Source organism: Rhinoraja longicauda, chromosome 23 (genome assembly GCF_053455715.1).
Source record: "Rhinoraja longicauda isolate Sanriku21f chromosome 23, sRhiLon1.1, whole genome shotgun sequence".
In the NCBI taxonomy this organism is placed as follows: Eukaryota; Metazoa; Chordata; class Chondrichthyes; order Rajiformes; family Arhynchobatidae; genus Rhinoraja; species Rhinoraja longicauda.
The window spans coordinates 14,070,548-14,096,618 of record NC_135975.1 but is presented as its reverse complement, the minus strand read 5'-3'; the positions used below and the strand labels follow the sequence as shown (position 1 = coordinate 14,096,618).

Here is a 26,071-nt window from a genome sequence, read left to right as displayed (position 1 = left end):
TGGGATCTCTTCTGGGGTAGGGGTGACCTGTACAAAAGGGACGGGTTACACCTTAACAGCAGGGGGACCAACATTCTGGCAGGCAGTTTTGCTAGCACTAAAAGGGTGGCTTTAAACTAAGTAGTGGGGGGGAGGGGTTGACAAATTGGGAATATGAAGATGGAGTTAAAGGGGAAGCGAATACAGGAGAAACTGTAAAGGACTCTCGAATGAATAGGAGGGGAAGTTCTAGAAGGGATATGAGAGGTCAGGGCCAATTGTGACCGGTGTGAGAGGTGAGGTAAATACCGAAGTTAAAGTGTTGTATTTAAATGCGCGAAGTATAAAAAATAAAGTGGATGAGCTTGAGGCTCAGTTAGACATTGGCAAGTATGATGTTGTGGGAATCACTGAGACATGGCTACAAGAGGACCAGGGCTGGGAGCTGAATATTCAGGGGTACACAACATACAGAAAAAACAGGCAGGTGGGGAGAGGGGGCGGGGTAGCTCTGTTGGTAACGAATGATATTCACTCCCTTGCAAGGAGTGACATAGAATCAGGAGATGTAGAATCAGTATGGAGATGAGGAATTGTAAGGGTAAAAAGACCCTAATGGGAGTCATCTACAGGCCCCCAAACAGTAGCCTCGATACAAGTTGAATCAGGAGCTAAAATTGGCATGTCGCAAATGTAATGCTATGGTGGTCAAGGGGAGATTTCAACATGCAGGTAGACTGGGAAAATCAGGTTGGTAATGGACCCCAGGAAAGAGAGTTTGTCTATTGTCTATTTACAAAACAGAAAAAATACAGTGACCACCAGTGGGCATGCAGACAGTTTAGAAATATCATATATAATGGCGAAGTGACCACATCTGTGTCACCGTCGCAGTGACTCACGGGTGGACACTCCGCTAAGAAATCATTAAAATTTAAAATTATTAAGTCAGCAGCTGCATACAAACTATATAGCCTACCTGACATGTAAATTCGGAAACTGCCGAGATCGGCCTTGAAGACCGGAGAATCGAGGAGGAGGGAGCCGCAGGCGACGACGGACACGATGAGCAGGCCAGTAGGAGAGGGGTAATGCCTCCAGCGCCTGTAAGGTCGGCTGCAGAAGGCGTTTTCCCTGGGACACACAGGCGGTCGGTCGGGCGAGGAGAGGGACGTCAATCGACGAGCCGAGCCAGTCGAGGGTGACGGAGGAGGCCCTGCAGCAGCCTGGGGCTCGCCTGGATCGGGAGCCGCTCCAGTACATTCAGCGCTGGAGGCATTACCCCTCTCCTACTTTTTTTGTTGTCATTTTGTTAAACTTTAATTTACTACTTTGATGACGTACACATGAGATTCCCAGTCAGTGTTCACTGATCCTTCAACTCCTGGAGGCGACGGATGGCAGACTTCACCGTGACAGACAAGGTGGGTGTTGTAGGCCCAGGCTCCTCCGGCCACATTCTTCATGCAGGTCCAGAATGCCAAATGCCTCTTCATCTTTGTCTTCCCACAGAAGAAGCAGGTATACTCGGCGTGCTGACTGATCTCGATCTTCGTCACCATCTTACGGAGCGACGCTCCATACCTGGTGCCGTACCATTCATATAGGCCACTAAAAAAAAAGTTCCCACGCTACCACAGAACCCGCAGCACGGAACGTGCTTGCTGCGGGCCGGATAAAATCTCGTGGCGGGCCGGATGTGGCCCGCGGGCCACAGTTTGGAGACCACTGGTTTAAATAAAGCCTCTGCTACTTTATAATTACTTTGTGGCGCATCGAAAAAGCCCGAAATAAAGGCGAGGAACCGGGTATTTCGGGAGGTTTGAATTTAATACGTTTGCTAGACCAGTCAAGTCTGCCAGAGTGAAATCGCGGCCAAAACCTCGTCCTTTACAACCGTAGCAAAGGGCCGCCCCCCTGGAACGGTCCATTTCCATGCCGAGGGGTCGGTAAAGGTATGGCCCGACCCTTGGGAGCCGCCACAACTTCCTCAAACTCAAATCACCTGCTGACCTTTATCCTTTCTCCATCCGTACCCTATGCTCCAAAATGTTTCTCTTGATTTGGACTCAGTTTCAAAGCATGCAATCTCCTCCAGCAATTGTATCACATGCTTTAATATGATTCTTCAGTCTTTTACCAGACTTGAAAGGGTTGTGTAAAAAATAACACTGCATCTTTTATCGAACATATGATGCTATCACAATCAAACACGCAAGGTTTTTGCTCCATCACAGCATCCATTTATTTTGGTTTATAATGAAAAATAGAGCAGGTACCTTGATAACCTTCATCGCAAATGCAGACAGTTCCAGTTCTACAGTATCCGTGTCCACTGCAGAGCTTCGGACAGGATTCACCAATGTAGACATTGTCAATTCCCCAGCTTTGTTTCTCTGCATTGGCCTCCTTCTGAATCCAACGGAACTGAGTCGCGCTGAAAACAGCAACAATGATTGAACAGGTTTAACAAGTTGCTTCTTTTTTTTGTTGCAATTAGCAGCAGGCGTTAAATTTAGGGAATAAAGCTTAAGAAATAGTATCAGAAAAGAAAACAAAAAAGAAAAGAAGTTGTGAAGTGAATATCTGATTGGATTGCAAGAAAAGAGGACTTGTCAGGTTCAGTGTAATTCAGTTGCTGGTATTCTAATCCATAACACTAAGCAAACCTACTGAGCTAGATCATCCAGCAAAGATTTTGTTTAGGTAGATCCTGTTCATCATAATTTATGGAATTGTTCAAGGTAATAATTAACAGAATAAGAGGAGTAAATTTCATTATGTATTTTTGTGTGGATGTGACTGACTGAGGCAGCATTTGGTGATGAGTAGTGAAGAGTCAACCACATTGTTGAATGTCTGAGTTACATCGAGACCAGACCAAGTCAAGGCACCTTCCCTGGTGTACATTAGTGGACCAGGTTGGATATTTTATAACAATCATGGTTCACATTTAATTAATGATTCATTTAATTACTTGAATTTAAACTCCATTGCTCCCATGATGGAATTTAAAAATGCATATGATGGATTGTCCAGATATTAGATATGATTCCAGTAGCTTTTCTTTTCATTTTTTTATTCATTCAGGAGATGTAGGCTTCCCCAGCTGAGCCAGCATTTAATTGTTCATCCCTAGTTGCCCTTGAGGAGAAGGTAGTGGTGAGCTGCCCTCTCGAATAGTTGCAGTCCTTAAGAGTAGGTGTACTCACAATCCTGTTTGGGAGGGAGTCCCAAGATTTTGACCCTAGCTGTGGTGAAGGAATGGAAGGGAAAATAGTCTTCCCATATTATTTATTTCCTAGCAATACTCCACTCACACTAATACCAACATATATTGACAACATTCAAACCTGCTTCCTGCAGGAAAATAAAATGGCACACCCCCTCCCCCCCCCCCCCCCCCCAAAAAACAAAGCGATGCTGGGATATCAGAAAAGGGTACGACATTCTGGAAAGGAAGGAAGGAATTGTGATGGGCTGAGGTTTACAGAGAAAATTCCATAGGTTCGTGTCTGGATAGCTGATTGCAAGGCCACTAACACCGAGATAAAGAGAGGCAAACGTGCAGGAGGCCAGAGGTGGAGGAATGTGTTCATGCTGGTTGTAGGGCTGGAGAAAGAGAGAGGCAAATTGAGGATGAATTCAAAAATATGGATTAAAAAAAATTTAAAATCAAGGTTCAGATGGATTAAGAATCAATATTCTCAAGTAAATGCAAAGGGGTAGGGAAGAGGGTGGGGCAGTGGTTGAGTGGCAGTGGCTAAAACTGATATCCTACTGTCAATGGATAGTGTGCTTAGCCTAAAGCAGTAGGCAGGAGTCAGACTGAATTGGTGAGCTTTTATCTTCTGAGTGTTTAAGTGCTATTTACTTTGGGCTGGATGGTAGGCAGGTAATCTCACCGATTTTTCTTTCCTAGTGATACACTGCTGACAATAACTACAACCGATCTTGACAACATTTAAACCTGCTTCCATGCAGGAATGGTCCTGACCCGAAACATCACCCATCATTTTTCTCCAGAGATGCTGCCTGACCCGCTGAGTTACTCCAGCACTTTGTGTCTATAATCCTGGCACTAACCGGACAGTAAAGAGTGATGGAGAAATCATTAAAAACAATGCACCTTTAGCTTTCTTGGCATGTAAAAAATATAAACTACAAGGTGAAAATGTGGATTAAAAAGTTTTAAACGGTAAGGAGTTGTAACGCTGCAAAGTGACCACCTCTCCTTCTGAACCGTACCTGGATGCAACGTAATCTGGTAGTTGGATGGTGACCCGGTTCCAGGTGGAGCAGTTGACAGAAGTGTAAACGCTGGCCTCATGGAACTGGAATGGAGAGCAGCCAATGTTGCTGCTTGTAGAAGGAAGACACTCTGTTTGGACAAGTGACCAGGAGTCCTTTCTGCACAGAGGAAAAAGAGAGCACCTCACTGATTTGCTTGTCACAACTGATCCTTACGACAGACTGATGCTGCAAAATTGATGGGGATTGTAAAATATTTTGCTGCTAACTGCACGCATTGCTGTTTCCCAATGAAACATTTCAAAAGGAAGAAAGGAATCCAGAATTTACACCAAGAACAACCGGGCGGAGTATGCCCCACAGTAACTTTATGTTCAGATGCCACACTCCCTGTGTTCAAATATAAAACAAATACATTAAAAGAGCAAATGACACCAGTAAGAGAGGTCAGGATCATGGAGAAACAATATAAATGTTTGCATATTATTAATCCATTATCTACACATTTTAGATTGAGAGAAAATGAGGGCAAAAGTAGGACTAAAGTGTACTACTTTGCCCTCAGTAGAAAACCATAGTTTAATTAATGTCACAGATTAATTCCCTGATTTCCATGCCTTCTCAATGGGAGCCTGGAATATAAGAAATATTGCTTAAAATTATAGTATGGTTGAGATTCTCCATGTTAATCCATGACTCCTTAGTTGTTAAAGTGAATTAAGTGGAAAAGCAATGAATACGGAGTGCAGGAATAAAACCTCTGGCCAATATGATATGATCAATCACCATTCTGATGCTGGGAAGATGCACAGGTCCATAACTAAAGTGTTGCACTACCTGACACACAGTTATCAACTTACAATTATAAATGTATCATTACTGTTTGACAAAATGCACAGAACAATGTACTTACTCGTTAAATTTAAAGCTGAACTTTAAATGTTTATTTATGAGTGAAATCCCAGTTCTGATGAAGATCACTTACCTAAAATGTTAACTGCTTTCCTTTCCGCAGATGCTGCCTGAACTGCTAGCATTTGCACTTTTTCATTTTATGTTTAGAAATTAGATCTCTTAATATTTCACACTTCAATTTCTACATGACCAAAATTGAAATGACCTCAGAATAAAATGTACCAAGCATCACACCAGGGGTTATTTAATATCACCCTAGAAACAGGTACTTTCCTGTTTGCATTCAACCAGACACCTGTGAGAATTCCTGCAATGGATACATTTCACCAATGTATCTATTTTCCAGTGAGGAATCCTATGTTATTTTTTCTCCCCTAATTTTCTGTAGGGCTTTTTAAAGCTATTACCATGGCAAGATGTGTTTATCAAAGATGTGGTTAATTCCTTTATTTGTGAGTCAGAGGGTGGGCATACAATTGCGATACATTATGAGTTGAGTTTAGTTCATTGACACGTGTACCAAGGTACGTATACCAAGGTAAGCTTTTGTTGCATGTTAATCAGTCAGCTGAAAGACAATACATGATTAACGCAGATATATTTGCTGGTATATAACGCTGCTATGTAACACTGGTTTTGTGTGCAGTACACAGCTCAGGAAGGCAGACAGTATTCCCACAATGTGGACGTCATAGGATACAATTAAGAAGAATTTGCGAAGGAAAAATGGGGAAGGGAGAAATAAACTAAAGTATTTGGAATATCTGAAATCACAACATATGATTTTGTTGAGGGTACAGTGGGGAATTTTACCAAACAGGCCGCTGAATTCACATAACATACTGATGGTGAAAATTTCACAATCTTTTCACAAGTTGCAGCTTACCTTGGATCTTTACTGTACTCCAGTGATACAGGCTGGAAATCCCCACAGGAATCAGCTTCACAACCAACCACAATCTGAAAGACATGACAAAAGGTCCAATGAATGAATTGTCCAACTAAAATCAGCACATTTCTTTGTCCGTGTGTGTGTATATACACACACACACACACACAGATCAGCCAAAACATTATGACCTGATAAGCCAAAACATTATGACCACCTGCTGAATATGCTGTTGGTCCTATGTGTGCAGCCCCATACACAGCAGGGTGCGATGCACTGTGTATTGTGACACATTCCTCCCATGACCACTATTAAAATTTTTTGTGACTTGTGCCACAGTAGACCTTCTGTCGGTTTGGGACCAGACGGGATAGCCTTCGTTGCCCTCGCGCATCGATGAGCCTTGGGCATCCAACACCCTGTCGCTGCTTTGTGGTTTGTCCCTCCTCGGACCACTGTCGGTAGGTACTCACCACTGCTGACCGGGAACACCCCACAAGCCTTGCCGTTTCAGAGATGCTCTGACCCAGTCATCTGGCCATTACAATTTGGCCCTTGTGAAAGTCGCTCAGGTCTTTACTCCTGCCCATTCTCCTGCATATTTCTCCTAATATATCCCAACCCTTGACAGGTGCCATTGTAACAAGATAATCAATGTTATTCATTTCGCCTGTCAGTGGTCATTATGCTTTGGCTGATCAGTGTATCTATAGACACAAAATGCTGGAGTAACTCAGAAGGGTCTCGACCCAAAACGTCACCCATTCCTTCTCTCCAGAGATGCTGCCTGTGTGTCTACCTTTGATTAAACCAGCATCTACATTTCTTTCATATATATATATATATATATATATATATAGATATATATATAGATATAAACATAGCACAAAAAGTAAGGAAATTTGTGTTTGGTAGATTATTTCTTTGTTGTAACAATGCTTCTTGGCAATAAATCTTATACCGTTGGAAAGCCTGTTTATTTCCCTTTTAAATGGTGCCACATTTGTAAGGAACATGCATTTGTGGGATGAGCAGCAGAGCTGAGTATATGGGTTGCGCCCATGAAAAATTTGCCAAATCTTCTCTGCCAATGCCAAACAGCTTATTCTGCTGTTGCTATTGACTCTTGTTTTGAGCTTCTGGTACCCCCAGGTGCTGACAAGAATGGGATGCCATCCCACAACAGTGTGTGACCAGGCTGGTGACCAGCATGAGGAGGTGCCAGGCTGTTATGGCTGTGTATGGTTCTTCCACACGCTACTGTGGCTCCTGTTCATTAAATGAATAAATTGTTAAATTGCCAATATGTCTTGTTTCTTCAGACTTCAATCATCCAATCCACCAAACAACACCGAACAAGAGTCAATGGCAGAATAAGCAGTTTGGCATTGGCAGAGAAGATTTGGCAAATTTTTCATGGGCGCAACCCATATACTCAGCTCTGCTGCTCATCCCACAAATGCATGTTCCTTACAAATGTGGCACCATTTAAAAGGGAAATAAACAGGCTTTCCAACGGTATAAGATTTATTGCCAAGAAGCATTGTTACAACAAAGAAATAATCTACCAAACACAAATTTCCTTACTTTTTGTGCTATGTTTATATATATTTTTTTTATAGAGCGCAGGAAGATGAGGGGTGATTTTATAGAGATGTATAAAATCATGAGAGGAATAGTTCGAGTCGATGCACATTATCTCTTGCCCAGAGTAGGTGAATCGAGGACCAGAGGAGATAGGTTTAAGGTGAAGGGGAAAAGATTGAATAGGAATCTGAGGGGTAACTTTTTCACACAAAAGGTGGTGGGCATATGGAACAAGCTGCCAGAGGAGGTAGTTGAGGCTGGGACAATCCCAACATTTAAGAAGCAGTTAGACAGGTACATGGATAGGACAGGTTTGGAGGATATGGACCAAACACCAGGCAGGTGGGACTAGTATATCTGGGACATGTTGGTAAGTTGGACCGAATGGCCTGTTTCCACACTGTATCACTCTATGACATATATATATATATATATATATATATAATATGCGTGTGTGTGTGTACAATGCTTTAAAAAATATATTTTTAAGCATTGGTGCTCTACCAATTTGATCAATAGGATGGGTAAGATTCAGTACAATGATGAGGTAAGGAGGATTAGGTCCAGGGGCATATGGAAGGAGCTGCCAGAGGAGGTAGATGAGGCAGGTACGACAACAACATTTAAAGGACATTTGAACATGTACACGGACAGGTTTAGAGGGATATGGGCCAAACGCAGACAGTGGGGATGAATGGATATGGGGCATCTTGGTTGGCATGGAAAGTTGGGCCAAAGGGCCTGTTTCCATATGGTATGAATCCATGGCTCAAAATAAATTCAACCAGGGGAAGAAGGTTTTTGCACAACACAGTATTAAATAAGTAATAGGAGAAAAGAGAATACAAGGATAAATAAATTCCAAAAAGAAAATTCAAAGTTACAAAAAAATCTGTCAAAACACAGAACAAGTAGAAACATCAAGTAGAACATGATGTGAACAATTATTCACTTTTGGTTCAGAGTGTTCCTATGTAACAGTTCAACAGCTTTAGCAGGAAGTCAGTAGAACCCTATACTCTCGGTCTAGGCTGGTGACAGAGTTGCAAAAGGGGACTGGCGTGCCAAAATAAATACTTGAAAATTGGGGGTGTTGGGGGTGTTGACCGGAATAATGCATTTGGAAGCTACCTTTTGTCGCTCGCTATCATACTTACTCACTATCTCCCACACTCTCTTCAGTGAAAGATCTCATGGATTTACCTATATCCATTCATGTTTTCTTAAAGCAACTTGCCCAATAGCCCCATTCCCTGTTCACCTGATAGCCTCTCACCCAGCACTCAGTTATCTTCCCAACCCAATCTGCGTTTCTTCAGAAGATAGACAAAATGCTGGAAAGAAGGAATGGGTGATGTTTCAGATCGAGACCCTTCTTCAGACTCCATTTCTTCATGCAGTTTCCTTCAAAATTGCCATTGTTAACTGACCTGCCCTCTTCTTTGTCCATCTTCAGTCGATCCCTCCATGCTGAAGTGCAACATTGTACCCCTTTACAACTCTCATCTCCAACACCCCCCCCCCCAACACTTTACTTCCCTTGCAGCATCAAATTATCTTCAGGTCAAGTCCCAATGAAACATTGCGACAGTCAACGTGGCTGCCTTCAAGCACACTGCAGTATCTGATAGAGCTGAGTACACTCCCCTGCAGCTGTGAATAGTTGCCATTAACATTATCCCTTCCACATTACCCCAGGAATCCCAAGAAGGGGTTCCAGGTGTAGGTTTTATGGCATGACTGTGTTAAATGCTCTCAGGCTGAAAACAGCAGTAATTAATTGAAAAACTGTAAACAAACCAGTTTGCTCCACTTCCTCCATATCACTCCCCACTCCCCAAGCTCCTCTGCACCATCCCTGATCGTCATGTAGTGCAGTTCCTTGCCAACATCCTTGCCAGCCGCAGTTTTGTACTGAAGACCAGCGACGGACAATCTAGCCATGCCTAAGAAATGGATTCCCCCAAGACTCGGTACTGGCCCCCATGCTCTTCAATCTCTATATCAGAGATCTGCCACGCACGACCGCACGCCAGTATGGATACGCAGATGACTTGGCCCTACTGCACTCGGACAGGAGTTGGCCAAATGCGGGCGACCTTAAGACCTGGAGACGAAAACTAAGTGTGGCAAAAACCACCACAACGGCCTTTCACCTGAACAACAAGGAAGCTCAACACAGGCTAACTGTCACCCTCAATGGGTCACCCCTACCCTACAACCCATTTCCCACATACCTCGGGGTGAAACTAGATCGGCAGCTGACCTACAAGCAACACCTTGAAGCTCTCCGTGCTAAAATCTCGGCACGGAACAACCTCCTGCGTTGCTTGGCCAGATCGTCATGGGGCGCCAGGACATCTACTCTCCGAACCAGTGCTCTTGCACTCGTGTACAGCGCCGCTGAGTACGCCACCCCAGCATGGTGCCACAGCGCTCATACTAACAAGCTAGACGCCACTCTCAACGACACCATGCGGAGCATCACTGGCTGCCTACGCCCTACTCCGACGGATCTCCTGCCGGTGCTCGCAGGTATCGAACCCGCCAAGCTTCGCAGAGAGTTGTTCACTCATAGGCTGATGTGCAAGGCCCCATCGGACGCCAAACATCCTTTGCACCACCTCGCCCAGGATTCACAGCAACTGGGACCTCAACGCCTGTCATCTCGTCACCCTTTCTCCCGTCATGCTCTGTGGCTCCGGTTTCAACATATTAGGAGCATGGAGAACCAGCTGGGAACAGACATCGCGACCTCCTCAATTCACTGTCGCACTGAATACCACAGCCCCACCCGGCTCGGACATGCCCCGCAAAGAGTGGGTCGCCCTGAACCGGCTCCGCACAGGGGTCGGCCGATTCAATGCCAACATGCATCATTGGGGATTGCGTTCATCAGCAGCCTGCGTGTATGGAGCAGACCAGCAAACAGCGCAGCACGGCATTTTCCTCCGTCCCCCTGGTGGAGGGGTAGACCTCACGGCCCTCGACAACAGTACATTGCACTGGCTACAGCGTCTGGAGGGCGTTACATAATTTCTGCTGCCTCAAACGCAAGAAGAAGAAGACTCCCCACTTGACTCTTTCATTAATTTTCAAAACTTCCTACTTCTCAATAAAAAATACAATTGTGTATATGCAAACACTCAACTAATGATAAGTCATAATAGTGGCGGAACTAATGGATTTTAAGAGGTGGGAAGAGGAGGGAGAGGAATGAAGGAGGGGAAGGGAAAGGGGTAAAGGGTAGAGGAGGAGGGGTGGGGAGGTGGGGGGGGGGGTAGGGAGGAGAGGGGGAGAAGCAGGGGAAGAATCGGGGGGGGAAGCGGGAGGGAGAAGCTGGGGGGGGAAGCTGGGGGGAGAAGCAGAGGTGGAAAGAGACAAAGAAAATTGATATGTAGTGTTGAATCAATGGAAAAGTAGAAAAATTAAATTCCCAAAGTTTTGTGTTCTGAATAAACAAAACTCCCATGGGTTGTTTTGATTTGAAAGCACTGAAGCATGAGGATTATTAAATGAACCAAACAGAACCTTACTCTGAATTGCAGAACGTATCCGGGTGCGACAATAAGTTCCCGTGAAGCCAGGAAATTATGCGTCTTATCTTTCTTTTTATTAGGCCAATACAGATGAAAGGAGGGGTTGCCACAGAAACCGGCTGTACGGACTGCATTAGGGTAGAACATCCAGTTCCCATCGTGGTTAACGCCTTCTGTAGGAAAAATGTACAATCCTGAGGAACACATTTGCACGACTGATCGATATTTTACAGGCTTAAAGCAGAGTTTAAAGTTCAGACTCAGTTATTCTGCATGAATGAAACCTAGGTGTAGTGAGCTGCACTTTTACCATCTAATTTGTCCATGATCTAATAATGGATGTTGAAGCATGGTCTATATTTATTGTTCTCCCCTTGGCAAGCCATCATACAAAACTATTTATCTTTCATTGCTCTACGTGTGCATCCATTCCTCAATGTAAAGTGTCCTTTTATGAAACAACTTATGAATGAAACTCACCACATTCACACCTGCTCCTGGTCGTCATGGTCACGTGATAATATCTGGCTGCTATCATCAGGCTGGCTTATAAGTTTGGCATATGTTTATCCCACTATGCATTGACATTTTTACCTTAGAGTCACAGAACTACACAGCACTGGAACAGGCCTTTCAACCTACTTTTATCCATGCTAACCTAGGTGGCATTTTAGGCAAGTCCCATTTGGCCCATAACCCTCTAAACTCTTCCTATCCATGTTTCTTTCCAAATGTCTTTTAAAAGTTGTAATTGCATCTATTTCTATAGCTTCCTCTAGCAGCTCTTTCCCGATACAGACTACCACCTGAATGGAAAAAAAATTGCACCTCAGGTTCCTCTTAAATCTCTTCTCTCTCGCCTTAAGCTTATGCCCTCTAGTTTTAGAACACCCTACCCTAAGAAAAAGACCGTGAGCATTCATTTTACCCATGTCCCTCATGATCTTGTGCACCTTAATAAGGTCACCACTTAGTCTTCCAAGCTCCAAAGAAAAAAGTCCCATCTATCCAACCTGTCCCTAAAAGTCAAGCCTGCAGGTCCAAGTAAATATCCTTATTCAACAACAAGGATACATTATCATCCTATTTAAGGATCTGGGGTCTTTTGTAGTGTGAGCAATAGCTCCACTGGACACACACCCATGGGACAATGTCCGCTCAGGCCAGAATTATGCAAGTGAAGCTGCCTTGGTGCAATCCTCTTGTATGACCCTTGATCCCCCAATCCCAGGAATCCCCAGGGAATGCTGAGCATTTTGGTTTTGTATAGTGGAAAAGAGACGGAGAATGAGGGGGCAGGTGGGGGGAGAGAAGAGAGAGGGGGCTTTAGGGTTACCTAAAATAGAATTCAGTGTTTATACCTAAAATAGGAGAATTCAATGTTTGTTCAGGAGTCTAATGTGCCCGTAAAGTTGCAGCAGGTAAGAATGTAATTGTTCCAGTTTCTATCCCATGTGCCTGACAAATAAATACCAACAGTGCCATTAACCAGCCTAATATTTTCATCTTACCATCATCAAAGGAATCCATGAGTTGACTTGGGTTGATCTCAGATCCTCCGATCAGGATGTTGTCGAGTGCCCACTGAGCACGGTCTGTGCTCGCCACCATCAGACTGTTTTGAACAACAAAGGGCTGCCACCATCGCAGGCGGGTGGTGTTGGTGTGGGCCTCCTCCGGGAGCAACACATAGTCCTGGCGCACAGAGATATATTTCTGGTAATCCATTTCATGCAGCATGTTCCAGGTCATTCCTGCAGCACATCACAAGAATGAATCAGGCACAGAATATATCTCAATGGAAAGAACGTTAAAAAGGTTTTCTTTTAAATGAAGCTCCATATGTCAATGATTTCAATCACTGCTGCTTGCTGATGAAGGCTAGTACTGATGGTTTCACACACAATGGGATCTTAATCAACTGGGTCAATGGACTGAGGAATGGCAAATGGAGTTTAATTCAGATAAATGCAAGGTGTTTATAGGAGGGCCTTGGGGAATGTTGTCGAACATAGAGATCTAGGGGTGCAGTACATAGTTTCATGGAAGTGGCAACACGGGTATACAAGATGGTGAAGAAGGTTTTTGGCACGCTTGTCTTCATCGGTCAGTCTATTGAGCATTGAGGTTTATAAAAGCATGACGGGATTAAATAGTGTGAATTGCCACAGTCTTTTCCCTAGGGTTGGGGTATCTAAAACAGGAGAGTATCGGTTTATGGTGGTTTGAAAGGGACCCGAGGGGCAACTTTTTCCACACACAAGATGTTGCATATATGGAATAAACAGCCAGAGGACGTGGTAGAGGTGAATACAATTACAACATTTAAAAGCCACTTGGAGTGGTACATAGAGAGTAAAAGTTTGGAGGGATATGGGGCACAAATAGGCAATAGGACTAACAGGTACTTCGGATATGTCTTCACTAAGGAAGACACAAACAATCACCCAGATGTACTGGAGGACAGAGGATCTAGGGGGGTAGAGGAACTGAAAGAAATTTTCATTAGGCGAGAAATAGTATTGGGTAGTCTAATGGAACTGAAGGATGATAAATTCCCTGGGCCTGATGGTCTGCATCCCAGGGTCCTCAGGGAGGTGGCTCTGGAAATAGTGGACGCATTGGTGATCATTTTCCAATGTTCAATAGATTCAGGATCAGTTCCTGTGGATTGGAGGATAGCTAATGTTATCCCACTTTTCAAGAAAGGAGCAAGAGAGAAAACGGGGAATTACAGACCAGTTAGCCTGACCGGTGGTGGGAAAGATGCTGGAGTCAATTATTAAAGAGGTAATAACGGTGCATTTGGATAGCAGTAAAAGGATGTCCAAGTCAGCATGGATTTATGAAAGGGAAATCATGCTCGACTAATCTTCTGGAATTTTTTGAGGATGTGACAAGTAAAATGGATGAAGGGAAGCCAGTGGATGTAGTGTATCTAGACTTTCAGAAAGCCTTTGATAAGGTCCCGCACGGGAGATTGGTGAATAAAATTAGAGCACATGGTATTGGGGGTAGGGTGTTGACAATGGATAGAAAATTGGTTGGCAGACAGGAAGCAAAGAGTAGGAGTAAACGGGTTCTTTTCAGAATGGCAGGCAGTGACGCGTGGAGTGCTGCAAGGCTCGGTGTTGGGGCCGCAACTGTTTACCATATATATTAATGATTTGGATGAAGGAATTAGCAGCAACACTAGCAAGTTTGCAGATGACACAAAGCTGGGTGGCAGTGTAAACTGTGAAGAGGATGTTAGGAGGTTGCAGGGTGACCTGGACAGGTTGAGTGAGTGGGCAGATGTATGGCAGATGCAGTATAATATAGATAAATGTGAGCTTATCCACTTTGGCAGCAAAAACAAGGAGGCAGATTATTATCTCAATGGAGATAGGTTAGGTTATTATCTCAATGGAGTTAGGTTAGGTAAGGGGAAAGTGCAGCGAGACCTGGGTGTCCTTATACACCAGTCACTGAAAGTTGGCGTGCAGGTACAGCAGGCAGTGAAGAAAGCTAATGGAATGTTGGCCTTCATAACAAGAGGATTTCAGTATAGGAGTAAAGAGGTTCTTCTGCAGTTGTACAGGGCCCTGGTAAGACCACGTCTGGAGTATTGTGTGCAGTTTTGGTGCAATTTGAGGAAGGACATCCTTGTAATTGAGGCAGTGCAGCGTAGGTTCACAAGATTGATCCCTGGGATGGCGGGACTGTCATATGAGGAGAGATTGAAAAGACTGGGCTTGTATTCACTGGAGTTTAGAAGGATGAGAGGGGATCTTATAGAAACATATAAAATTATAAAAGGACTGGGCAAGCTAGGTGCAGGAAAAATGTTCCCAATTTTTTCCTGAGTCCAGAACCAGGAGCCACAGTCTTAGAATAAAGGGGAGACCATTTAAAACTGAGGTGAGAAAAAACTTTTTCACCCAGAGAGTTGTGAATTTGTGGAATTATTTGCCACAGAGGGCAGTGGAAGCCAAATCACTGGATGGATTTAGGAGAGAGTTAGATAGAGCTCTAGGGTCTAGTGGAATCAAGGGATATGGGGAGAAGGCAGGCATGGGTTGTTGATTTGGGACGATCAGCCATGACCACAATGAATGGCGGTGCTGGCTCAAAGGGCCGAATGGCCTCCTCCTGCACCTGTTTTCTATGTTTCTATGTAACTCAGTTAGGCAATTTGGTCGGGATGGAGGAATTCGGCTGAAGGGCATGTTTCCATGTCATAGGCAATGGGACTAACAGGTAGATGCCAATAGGTCTTCCCCCTCAGATTCCTTCCTGCTCTCAAAGAAGCCTCTGTCCACATTTCTTCATCCTTTTGCACCAATATGTTTTTCGATCCTTCTGTTCATCACATACTTATCTACAAAGGTTTATGATTTGTCTCCCTCAAAATTCCCATTGACGTTTTACTCTAGCTTATGTCCAAGTATGCCAATGAAATGCTACAAATTCAGTCAATTACTTACGCTGGTTGGGTTTCCCTCTCCTCATTCAAAAGCCACAGTGATTAGTCTGATTAATTTGGACAGGAAGAAGTATTTCAACTAATTGCACAATTAGTAAGACAGTGAATAAATCTCACCTCCATCAGTTGAATAGTCCAACAAAACTCCCTCCTTCCGACAGATGGGTTGGTGACAAGTCGTCATGTTGTTCTCACTACCAATTCTGGCCCAATACTGCACAAATCTGGAACAAAAAGATCAGCATTAATTTGTAAACTTGTACTTAGACACAGTGGGGAACTATCTATTGGCACTGATTGGAAACAGACTACGAGCAGAGGAGACTTTCAGGCTGTTTTCTTTTCCAATAAGAAATCTTGAGTAACAAACAGAAGTGCTGGAGGATCTCTACAGGTCAGCTTGAGACTGATGGAAATAGACAGACAACATTTTGGGTCGGGACTTTATCTGTTCTCAGATATTTTTCATTATTTCTTTCTCTTAAATGGTTTAGGATTTATTTTGTTCTCATCTGGTAAAGGATGTTAGCTTTGGCATTTGGAATATTTTCTGTTTCAGACACAGCCAGGCTAAGGACCGAGTGCTGACAAATGGGATGAGTATAGTTAGTTTGTCGATGGTCACCATGAGCAAGGTGGGCCAAAAGGCCAGTTTCTGTGCGCTAGACCTTTGACCTTAAACAGTAGTTTTTTTTCTTATTTTGACTTGAATGTAAATAAAACAATATTAGGGAGTGTAGGGACATAGGGATTGGCCAGGTAATAGAACCCTCGGATTGGATTACGGTCACGGGGTAAGGAAGCGCGGGGTATTTAAATGCTTGGCGCCAAACCAGATTAGAGATTAGATTAGTAAGTGAAGTAGTGTTTGTCCAGGAAGAAGTCTGTCGCGTTTGTTACGGGTTTGATACTAATAAAGGATTCAGATAAAACCACTCGTCTGGACTCACTACATTGGTGACCTCGACGTGATCCGAACACGCAGCCTTTTGAAGAGCCGGTAGCGTTCGCCGAGAAGGCAGACACGCTTGTGAGGGAACGCAACGCCCGAGACGGCTCCGTTAACCGGGTCTCGAGGCCCAGCGGCAGTCGGGGGTGCGGCCGGGAGAGCGACGCATCGGCCGCTATTGCGCAGCCGGCCCGCCAAGAGAGGGCGGCGGCGCCTGTTCATTGGCAGCGGGCTCGACCAACAGAGCCGGATAGGCGTCGCTGGTGCTCTTTCCATCGGCGGTGGGGCAGCGAGGCACGAAGCTGTAGATCCCCGTGTTCGTTTCCGGGAAACGCCGGGGCCGATCGACTGTAGAGGCAGTCTCGGTTGGCCGTAACCACCGCCTCTACGCTACGGATCAGACTACCGGGATCGTTTTCCTGGTGGATACGGGAGCGGTCGTAAGTATTGTGCCCCCCTATGACTGTGAAGTTCGAGTGGGGGAAAAGGGCCCGCCCCTAATTGCAGTGAATGGTAGCACCATCCGTACGTACGGTAAAAGGACCATGTCCTTGTCCTTCGAGTCCAGGACTTACCGTTGGGAATTCATCGTTGCGGATGTGGGCCAGGCCATATTGGGGGCAGATTTCCTATGGGCGTTTTCCTTGGTCGCAGACGTCCGAGGGAGGGGCCTACAACCCTTGGCTGATGTACGGCCTCGGGATACTGGGCCAGAGGCTTCTACAAGCGCCGCCCCACACAGCCTAGTCATCCAGTCCATTACCACGGCTCCCGGTCAGTTCGATGCGGTCCTGGCCGACTTCCCGCAGCTCCTCGTCCAGCGTTTTGATTCACCTTCGGAGAAGCACGGGGTCGTCCATTTCATTCCAACCGAAGGGCCGCCGGTTTTTGCCCGGGCACGGCGCCTTCCACCCGACAACCTGGCCAATCCCTATGTCCCTACATGACCCCCCCCAGAACCCTCGAAACCATACCTCACGGGCGGCCGAACCTCCCGCCCAGAACGTGTACGGATAGGGGAAACCGATACCCCCAGTGTGACAGGAGGCGGGGGGGACGCCGCCGCTGGAGGCGATGGGAGGTTCACCGGAACTGCGTTTAGAACAGGTGGCGTGTGGCCCCACAGGTATCAAGTTGTGGTGCAACGTTACTCTCCCACGCCCTCGCCCGGTGGTGCCGGCCGCTCTGCGGCGTAAGGTTTTTGAGGCCATTCATGGCCTGGCACATCCGTCCATCAGGGCGACTTCAGCCATGGTGGCCGACCGGTTTGTCTGGCATGGCCTGCGGAAGCAGGTGGCAGCCTGGGCACGTGCCTGCATTCCGTGCCAGACCTCGAAAGTCCATCGTCATGTCCAGCCCCCGCACCAGACATTTGAGGTTCCCCCCGCCCGTTTTTTCCACATCCATGTGGATTTGGTGGGTCCATTGCCCTATTCTAGGGGTTACACTCATCTACCGACGGTGGTCGATCGGTTCACTCGTTGGCCGGAGGCACTCCCGTTGTCGGACACCTCGGCGGCCTCCTGTGCACGGGCCCTGGCGTTGCATTGGGTGGCTCGTTTCGGGGTCCCGGCTATCATTACTACAGATCGGGGAGCCCAGTTCACCTCGTGTCTCTGGGCCGCGCTGGCGCAGCTGTATGGTGCTCGATTACAGCAGACCACCGCCCATCATCCCCAAGCCAACGGGTTGGTTGAGCGTTTCCATCGGCAGCTGAAGGCGTCCCTCTGTGCTCGCCTGACTGGCTACGATTGGGCTGACCAGCTGCCTTGGGTCCTCCTCGGCATCCGTACGGCCCCGCGGGCGGAACTGGGCACATCTTCGGCCGAGCTCGTCTACGGTTCGCCCCTGCGGGTGCCGGGCGATATTCTCCCTTCCACTCCCGCCTTGCCGCCATCCGTCACGTCAGTCTTGGGCTCCCTCCGGGAACGGGTGGGTTCTCTGGCTCCAGTCCCCACCTCTAGTCACGGAAGCACAGCAGTTCACGTTCCTTCGGAATTGCGGAGCTGTGATTTCGTGTTTCTTCGGAAAGATTGCCACCGTCCCCCTCTGCAGCCGGTTTACCAGGGCCCGTTCCAGGTGCTCAAAAGAGGGACTGTAACCTTCACCTTGCAGGTAGGAAATCGTCAGGAGCTGGTTTCAGTGTCCCGTCTCAAGCCGGCCCATTTAGACCAGGACCTCCCCATGTCGGTGGCTCAGCCGCCGCGCCGGGGCCGGCCTGTGGCTGCTCGACTGGTCCCGTCAGCGGCGCCCAGTTTACCACCTTTTGGGCCTCCGCCGCCTATGGTTGGTCCCGGGCTGCAGTTGTTCATCAAGTGCCCCACGTCACCTGCACCCGCCGCTCCGGTGAACCTCCCATCGCCTCCAGCGGCGGCGTCCCCCCCGCCTCCTGTCACACTGGGGGTATCGGTTTCCCCTATCCGTACACGTTCTGGGCGGGAGGTTCGGCCGCCCGTGAGGTATGGTTTCGAGGGTTCTGGGGGGGGTCATGTAGGGACATAGGGATTGGCCAGGTAATAGAACCCTCGGATTGGATTACGGTCACGGGGTAAGGAAGCGCGGGGTATTTAAATGCTTGGCGCCAAACCAGATTAGAGATTAGATTAGTAAGTGAAGTAGTGTTTGTCCAGGAAGAAGTCTGTCGCGTTTGTTACGGGTTTGATACTAATAAAGGATTCAGATAAAACCACTCGTCTGGACTCACTACAGGAGAACACTTTCGCAGCCACACAAAGGTATGTCTTTGCAGTTCCTCCTGAGAAATACTAAAAGTTTCTGAAGAAATGCTCGTCTTTTTCAAAACAAACAGACAACATATTGCGCAATCAAAATGGATGGTGTGGTTTATAATCTTGTTCATCATTTTGTAATCTTTATAATCATTTTCCACCCCTGATAATAATCTCCAAATATAGGGTAGGCAAATCAGCCATTGTCAGCAATAGTTCAAATAGGCATAATGTTCCCTTGAATTTGCCAAACAAGATGCCTCATCACTAACATCAGACTAGAACTGTCTCCGCAGCAAGCTGACATTTCTCCTTTCACCACGCCAATGTTTTGTGAACTCCTGAAGCCAGATTGTCAGCAAAGTGCCAAAATCAGCAACAATTTTGACAAGAGTAGGTGATGATCAGATTGAGCTCATAGAGCTAACAGAATCAAGGGATATGGGGAATAAGCAGGAACGGGGTACTGATTTTGGATGGTACGAATGGCCTCCAAGGTCCGAATGGCCTATTCCTGCACCTACTTTCTATGTTTCTGTGATCAGTAATTCACAACGTTTTAAACATTTTAATACATTTTTGATTGATCTTTTATGAAACAGAGCTTTACATGAAAACAATGGTGTCAAACTCACTTTGTACCCCTGAGATCAAGGTCCTTGGTTATTGCCTGTCTCATGCCTACTCCACTGAAATAGAGGGGCAAATCTTCCACCAGAACACCGCAGTCTGTGCAAGCCTTTCCACCATCAAGTGAAATCCATGTATCTGATTTCATGTCATCAAGCTCAAAGCGTTCTTTCAACGAAGTCTGCAACACAAAACATTGCCATTTACTCGATCAGATAGATCAAGGCAGCATTCCTATTTTCATCTGGAGCCAACTTCAAAAAGTTTAAGCTGTTTTGATATCTCCTCCTTATCCCCTTTCTCTAGCCTCCATGTTCCTAAAGACTATCAAGTGGTGAGAGGTGACTTGCTGTGAAAAAAGGACAAAATCCCTAGTTGCACTAATCACATTAGAAAATACTGGAACGCCAAGTTCTCCTTTGTTCTATCCCTCATTCCCCAATTGCTGCCATCAAAACTTTAGTCTAATGTTACATTACATGTTACAGGCAGACTAATTTTAACATAAAATTAAAATTGGAAGAAGTTCATTAAATGTGCTTTATAGTCCGCATAAATGAGTGGGCCGCAGTAACTAATATTAAATCTAAATATTAATTGTGTAAATTTCCTTCCTGTTTCACAATAGCATTCACCTTAAGGGAAATTTTGTTGTGGGTTGCCCTGAAGTGGACACAGACGTTTCAGTAAAAATGCAAGTCTTTTTCTTAGCAAACATCCACTGCCAAAAAGGACATTGTGGGGTTTTTTTTCCTTCTCCATGCTTACTCGTGTTGTGTATTGAATACAACTCAGTACCTTGGCATTTGCTCTGTGTGAGCTTTTCTTTGCCCTTTAAGGCTGCTGGCATAATCCCAATCTCAACCAATGCCCAACACTTTGCCCAAAGTCAGCTAACTCAGCTGAAATAAGAAATTAAATTAAAAACCATCTGGTTTGTACATTTTGATACTACATCATAAGATGTAGGAACAAAAGTGAGAAGTATATACAATTCTGAGAGTCATAGATCAGGTAGACAGTCAGAATCTTTTTCCCAGGGTGGAGCTGTCAAAGCCTGGAGGGCATAGCCTTAAGGTGAGAGGTAAAGGAAGTGTATGGAGCAAGTGTCTTTTATGCAGAGAGTGGTGGGTGCCTGGAATGCACTGTTAATAATAATAATAATAATACATTTTATTTATATAGCGCTTTCCATATACTCAAAGACGCTTTACAGAGATTTTGAGAACATAGGGAAATTAATAAATAGATAAATAAGTAAATAAATAAATGAACAGAGAAAGGAGACAGTAGGTGAGGTGACCTTCAGTGGTTGAAGGCAGTACTGAACAGGTGAGACTTCAGCGATGTTTTGAATGTGGTGAGTGTGGGGGAGTCTCTAACGGTTTGGGGTAGTGAGTTCCATAGGGTGGGAGCAGCGATGGAGAAAGCCCTGTCCCCCCAGGATCTGAGTTTAGTCCGGATGTGGGGGGATAGGAGATTGGCAGCGGCAGAGCGGAGGGTGCAGGTGGGAGTGTGCCTGTGGAGGAGGTCGGTCAGGTAGGATGGGGCCAGGTTATGGAGGGCTTTGTAGGTTATGAGGAGGATTTTGTATTGGATTCTCTGGGGGATGGGGAGCCAGTGGAGTTTATAAAGGACGGGGGTGATATGGTCACGGATCGAGGTGTGTGTGAGTAGACGGGCAGCGGAGTTTTGAATGTATTGAAGTTTATTGATGATTTTTGAGGGTGCGCCATAGAGGAGGCTGTTGCAGTAGTCCAGACGGGAGGTGATGAAGGCGTGGATGAAGGTTTCTGCAGCTGTGGAGGAGAGGGATGGACGGAGACGGGCAATGTTTTTGAGGTAGAAGAAGGCTGTCTTTGTGATGTGTTTGATGTGTTTGTCGAAGGAGAGGGTTTGATCAAGGATGATTCCAAGATTCCGGATGTGAGGTGAGGTGGATACTGGGAGACCATCAATGTTGAGGATGAAGTTTTGGGTGGATTTGGTGAGCATTTTTGGACCAATGATGATGATTTCAGATTTGTTGCAATTTGTTAGGGGTAGTATTGGAGGCAGATACCATAGTGGTATTTAAGAGTCTGTAAAATAGGCACATGGATATGCAGGGAATGAGGGTTTTATGTATCACATGCAGGCAAAGGAGATGAGTTTAACACGGTGTCATGTTCAGCAGACATTGTGGGCTGCAGGGCCTGTTTCTGTGCTGTACTGATCTATTGAACAGTTCTACGATTCTAATAGGCTATTCAGTTTCAAATTCAAATTTTCTTGTCCAATTTTCTGTCCTTTCCCCAGAACTGTTGATTTCCCAAATAACCAATAATCCCTCTAAGGTTTAAATGTTCCCAGAAGTTATTTCTCATCATTTGAATTTTAAATAGGCGTTCAATTATTTGGAGACACTGCCCTTTGGCCCTGGACTCTCCCATGAGGGGTAACATCCCGTCAGCAGTTCTGCTTCTAATTCACTAAGAGCCTTACATATTTCAATAAGATTATTGCTTATTCTTATAAAGTCTTGTGTGGAGCCCAAACCTTTCACCCTGCACTGTAGGATGGGCCTTCCATACCCATGATCATCCTTGTAAACCTTCTCTGCACCACTCCAAACTAAATAGGGGGTCAATCAGTGCCCTTATCTATGAGGTATTTTAAGCAATATTTTTAGAAGGCAATGGACATATTTTTCATTACATTGTGCTTAAGTATTAACACCTCAGAAAGCCACAATTATTTTAGCCACCTGTGTAATGTGAAAACAGACCTGACCATCAATCAAAATAAAATAATTGTTCAATTTGAGTTTTTAGCAAGAATAAAGAGAGTTTTGTACATATAACGTATTGTGCATCAAAAGAATGACCCAAACATTCAGTATGAATGTAACGCAGAAGGTGAAAGTAAGGTTGTTGCTCTTGACCCAGTTTTTTCACAAGTCTGGACACGTGAAATTTGCATAGTTTGAATATTCCAAGAGCACAAGATGATAAGAAACCTCATCTCATGTAACTATACCTTTAGAGGGTGACTCAAATAACAATTTGACCCAGTGAAGCCAGGATCACAGTAGCACTGTTTGTGCAGGCAGTCTCCATGTCCACCACAATTGTTTGGGCAGGAAGGTCCCACGTAGAAATTGTCTATGGCCCACTGAAGATCAGAATACTTCTGATAGAAGCGGAATCTCACTGGGCTGGAATAAAACATGTTAGTTTTACTTTCACCTGCAGAATGACAAAGTTACATCTATCAACAAACCATATGCAGATATAACCAAACAGGTTCTTTGTTTAAACATTTGAATAAAGGACCTCATTTCTCCAGTCAAATTGATTACTTTATCTTTATCACACAGAGCACTTATTCAGCTTAAGGTGATGAGGAAATTTAACGGTAAAGGTAAATTTAAAGACTTCTGTCTCTGTTGGTTCCAACATTGTGTTTTTATTTTCAGTTTCCAACATCTGCATTTTTTTCTCATTTTCATGCACCGAGTCTGCTTCACTGCTACGAAAGAATGTTCACTTGGTTGAGGAATACAGAATGTATAACAGAGGGTATATTCCAGTACTATCTAAGCCCAGTGGTACAAAGTAATCACCTGAACTGAATTAACACCAAGCACTAACCATTTCACTGATTTGAAAACCTACAGGTCTAAACAAATCCAATTAATGCTATAGGCATTCCACAGGATGTCACCATCCTTAACTACACATCTTCCTGACCCATCCTTTCTGTAGAGACTACTCTCTCCGCAAAATCCTGCAGATGTAACACGTCCTCCCTTACATCCATCCAAGGACCCCATCAGCCCTTCCAGGTGAGACAGAGGTTCACAAGTACCTCCTCTAACCTCATCTACTGCATTCAGTGTTCCCAATGTAGCCTCCTTTACATCTGTGAGACCAAGTGTGGAGGAGGCAACCGATTCATCAATCACGTGCACTCGCTAATTAAGGCCTTCTAGATCTCCCGGTTGTTAACCCTTTTAACTGCCCCTCCCATTCTCATCTAAATCTTTCTGTCCTGAGCCTCCTTCATTGCAGTGTGAGGCCACATACAAATGGAGGGATTGCACCTCATATTCCACTTAAATAACTTGCAACCTAATGGTATGAACATTGAATCTCCAGCTTTCAGTAACACCCCACCCATTTGTTTGTCTCTCTTCTTCTCCTCTCTCTCTTTCCTTAATCTGGTGCACTCCTATTCTTCCACTATTCCATCCTCTCCCCCTTCTTCCTCCACCTGTATCCCTCCCTCAGGCTTCACATTTCACTCCTCCTCTTTCCTTACATACGCCCTTTTGTCTCCGTTGGTCCCCTTTCATCTCATTTTCAAATCTAGCCTTTGTCCATCGATCTATCAATCAATCTCCGCCTCATCTGTATTCGGCTACCACTTGCCAGGCTTTCTCCCGCCTCCAACTCTTGTCCAGTTTTCTCTCCCCCGCAGCAATCAGGTTGAATAAGGGTCCTGACCAGAAACATCACTTATCCATGCCCTTCAGAGATCCTGCCTGACCTGCAGAGGTACTCCAGCACTTTGTGTTCTATGTAAGATTCTAGCATCTGCAGTTCCCTGTGTCTAATGTCATAGGATTCTGTTCCCTGTTGCCCTCTGGACCAATAAATCATAAATGAGTCTGCAACATATCCTCAATAATGACTCATGAACCATATCAAAGATTGTTCCTATTAAACATTTCCTTTTCTAATTTACATTATGGGTTTTGGTTTCAAACACACGGTTTACTCTCCTCCTGCCCTGCATTGGCATTCACTCAAGCCGAGAGCCAAAGATTGCCCGTGTATAAGTTGATAGAGTCAAGGTCAGCAGCAGTCGTCAACTATAGCAGAGCACACACACACACACCCACAAACACACGTCTCCATTTTTTAAAAAACATACATTCTGCCAGAAAGCAAAATAAAGAACAGCCAGGTTCTGCAATAGCTTCTTCCCCCGAGCCATCTTGAATTCACAATAATCCGCCGCCATTATTTTATGTGCGAGTTACTTTTTTTTTTTTTTTTTCTTTAATCAATTTTTATTATTTGGTGTCACATTGTGAGCCAGTTGCCACGGGATTTCCTTCAAATATGCACTCGTCTGGTGTTGAATGACAATTAAGTTATATTCATTCATTCATCCATTCATAAAGTGGTTGCTTTATTTGGATTATGTGGGAAAAGTTCAACCTGCAACTCTATTCCTCTCTGAAAGATGATGCCATACCTACTGAGTAAATCCAGCAATTTTTGCTTTCATGGTGTACAAAGCTCTTCATATTGTTTTAGTCTAGTTGTTGACAAGGGAAAAGAGGAGCAGAGAGACAGTGGAAGGGATGAGAAGCAGGGGGAGAGTGAAAGTCAGGGGGAGAGGGAGAGAAGGGGGTGCTGGGGGTGGATGATGGTTGAGAAGAAGAGGATGAGTGAAGGAGAAAGGAAGGGAGAATGGAGGAGGGGAGAGGGGAGGGGAGGTAGGAAAGAATGATGTGCGTCAGTGCGGAGAGAATATGAAAGCGAATGGGGGGCTGGTAGAAGGTTGTTGTATCTCTGAGGTTTTTCCAATCATCAGTTCCAGTTTCTGAGATGGACAGAGTAAGGGTGAGGAATGGGAGCATGGTTACGCAACCTGTTATTTTATCAGTTTGTTACCAATTCAATTTAATGGGAGATGACGAATGTTGTATCACTAGATCTTGTCTGATGTCAGGAAGTGTAGGAAAGGTTTATTTTCTCTATGCTGAGGAGTTTAGAAGTTCGGGTGTGGACCTCTGGGGAACAAATCAATGCAGCACACTCCTCACTGCAACAGCTCCGCTTACTCACTTGCCCACCAGATTGTCAGGCAGCGGGTAGATGGCTCTTTTCCATTCCTTGGCAGGGAAAAACACCGAGGGCTGAGTGATGTCACCGGAACATTGTGGGTCTGCCAGGAGGCACTGTGGCATCAGGTATCGCCAGTTCACTCCAAAGTCAGTCGAATACTGAACATGGACCTGATTCTGAATGACTTTTTCTGTAGTCTTGCAGCCCACTAAAATCTGAAGAAAAAAAAAAAAAATCTTAAATCAGGTCCACTGATGTTTCTCACTCGTTAGTATTTTCCTTTGCTGTCATTAAAAAT

The 26,071-nt window shown here is 45.1% G+C and overlaps 1 protein-coding gene across 3 annotated transcripts in view; it reads right to left on the bottom strand.

Annotated features, from left to right (window-relative positions):
* reln (reelin) overlaps positions 1 to 26,071 on the bottom strand; it is a 247,689-nt gene that overhangs the window by 11,307 nt on the left and 210,311 nt on the right. For 2 of the 3 annotated variants that reach the window (XM_078419695.1, XM_078419694.1), the window contains 9 exons: positions 25,774 to 25,988; positions 22,952 to 23,129; positions 19,939 to 20,114; positions 15,743 to 15,849; positions 12,672 to 12,914; positions 11,158 to 11,333; positions 6,032 to 6,105; positions 4,228 to 4,389; positions 2,259 to 2,416 (listed from right to left, as the gene is read on the bottom strand). In XM_078419695.1, coding sequence (XP_078275821.1) covers positions 2,259 to 2,416; positions 4,228 to 4,389; positions 6,032 to 6,105; positions 11,158 to 11,333; positions 12,672 to 12,914; positions 15,743 to 15,849; positions 19,939 to 20,114; positions 22,952 to 23,129; positions 25,774 to 25,988 — 1,489 coding nt within the window. The remainder of the gene's footprint in view (positions 1 to 2,258; positions 2,417 to 4,227; positions 4,390 to 6,031; positions 6,106 to 11,157; positions 11,334 to 12,671; positions 12,915 to 15,742; positions 15,850 to 19,938; positions 20,115 to 22,951; positions 23,130 to 25,773; positions 25,989 to 26,071) is intronic. The other variant, XM_078419696.1, reaches the window with a different exon arrangement.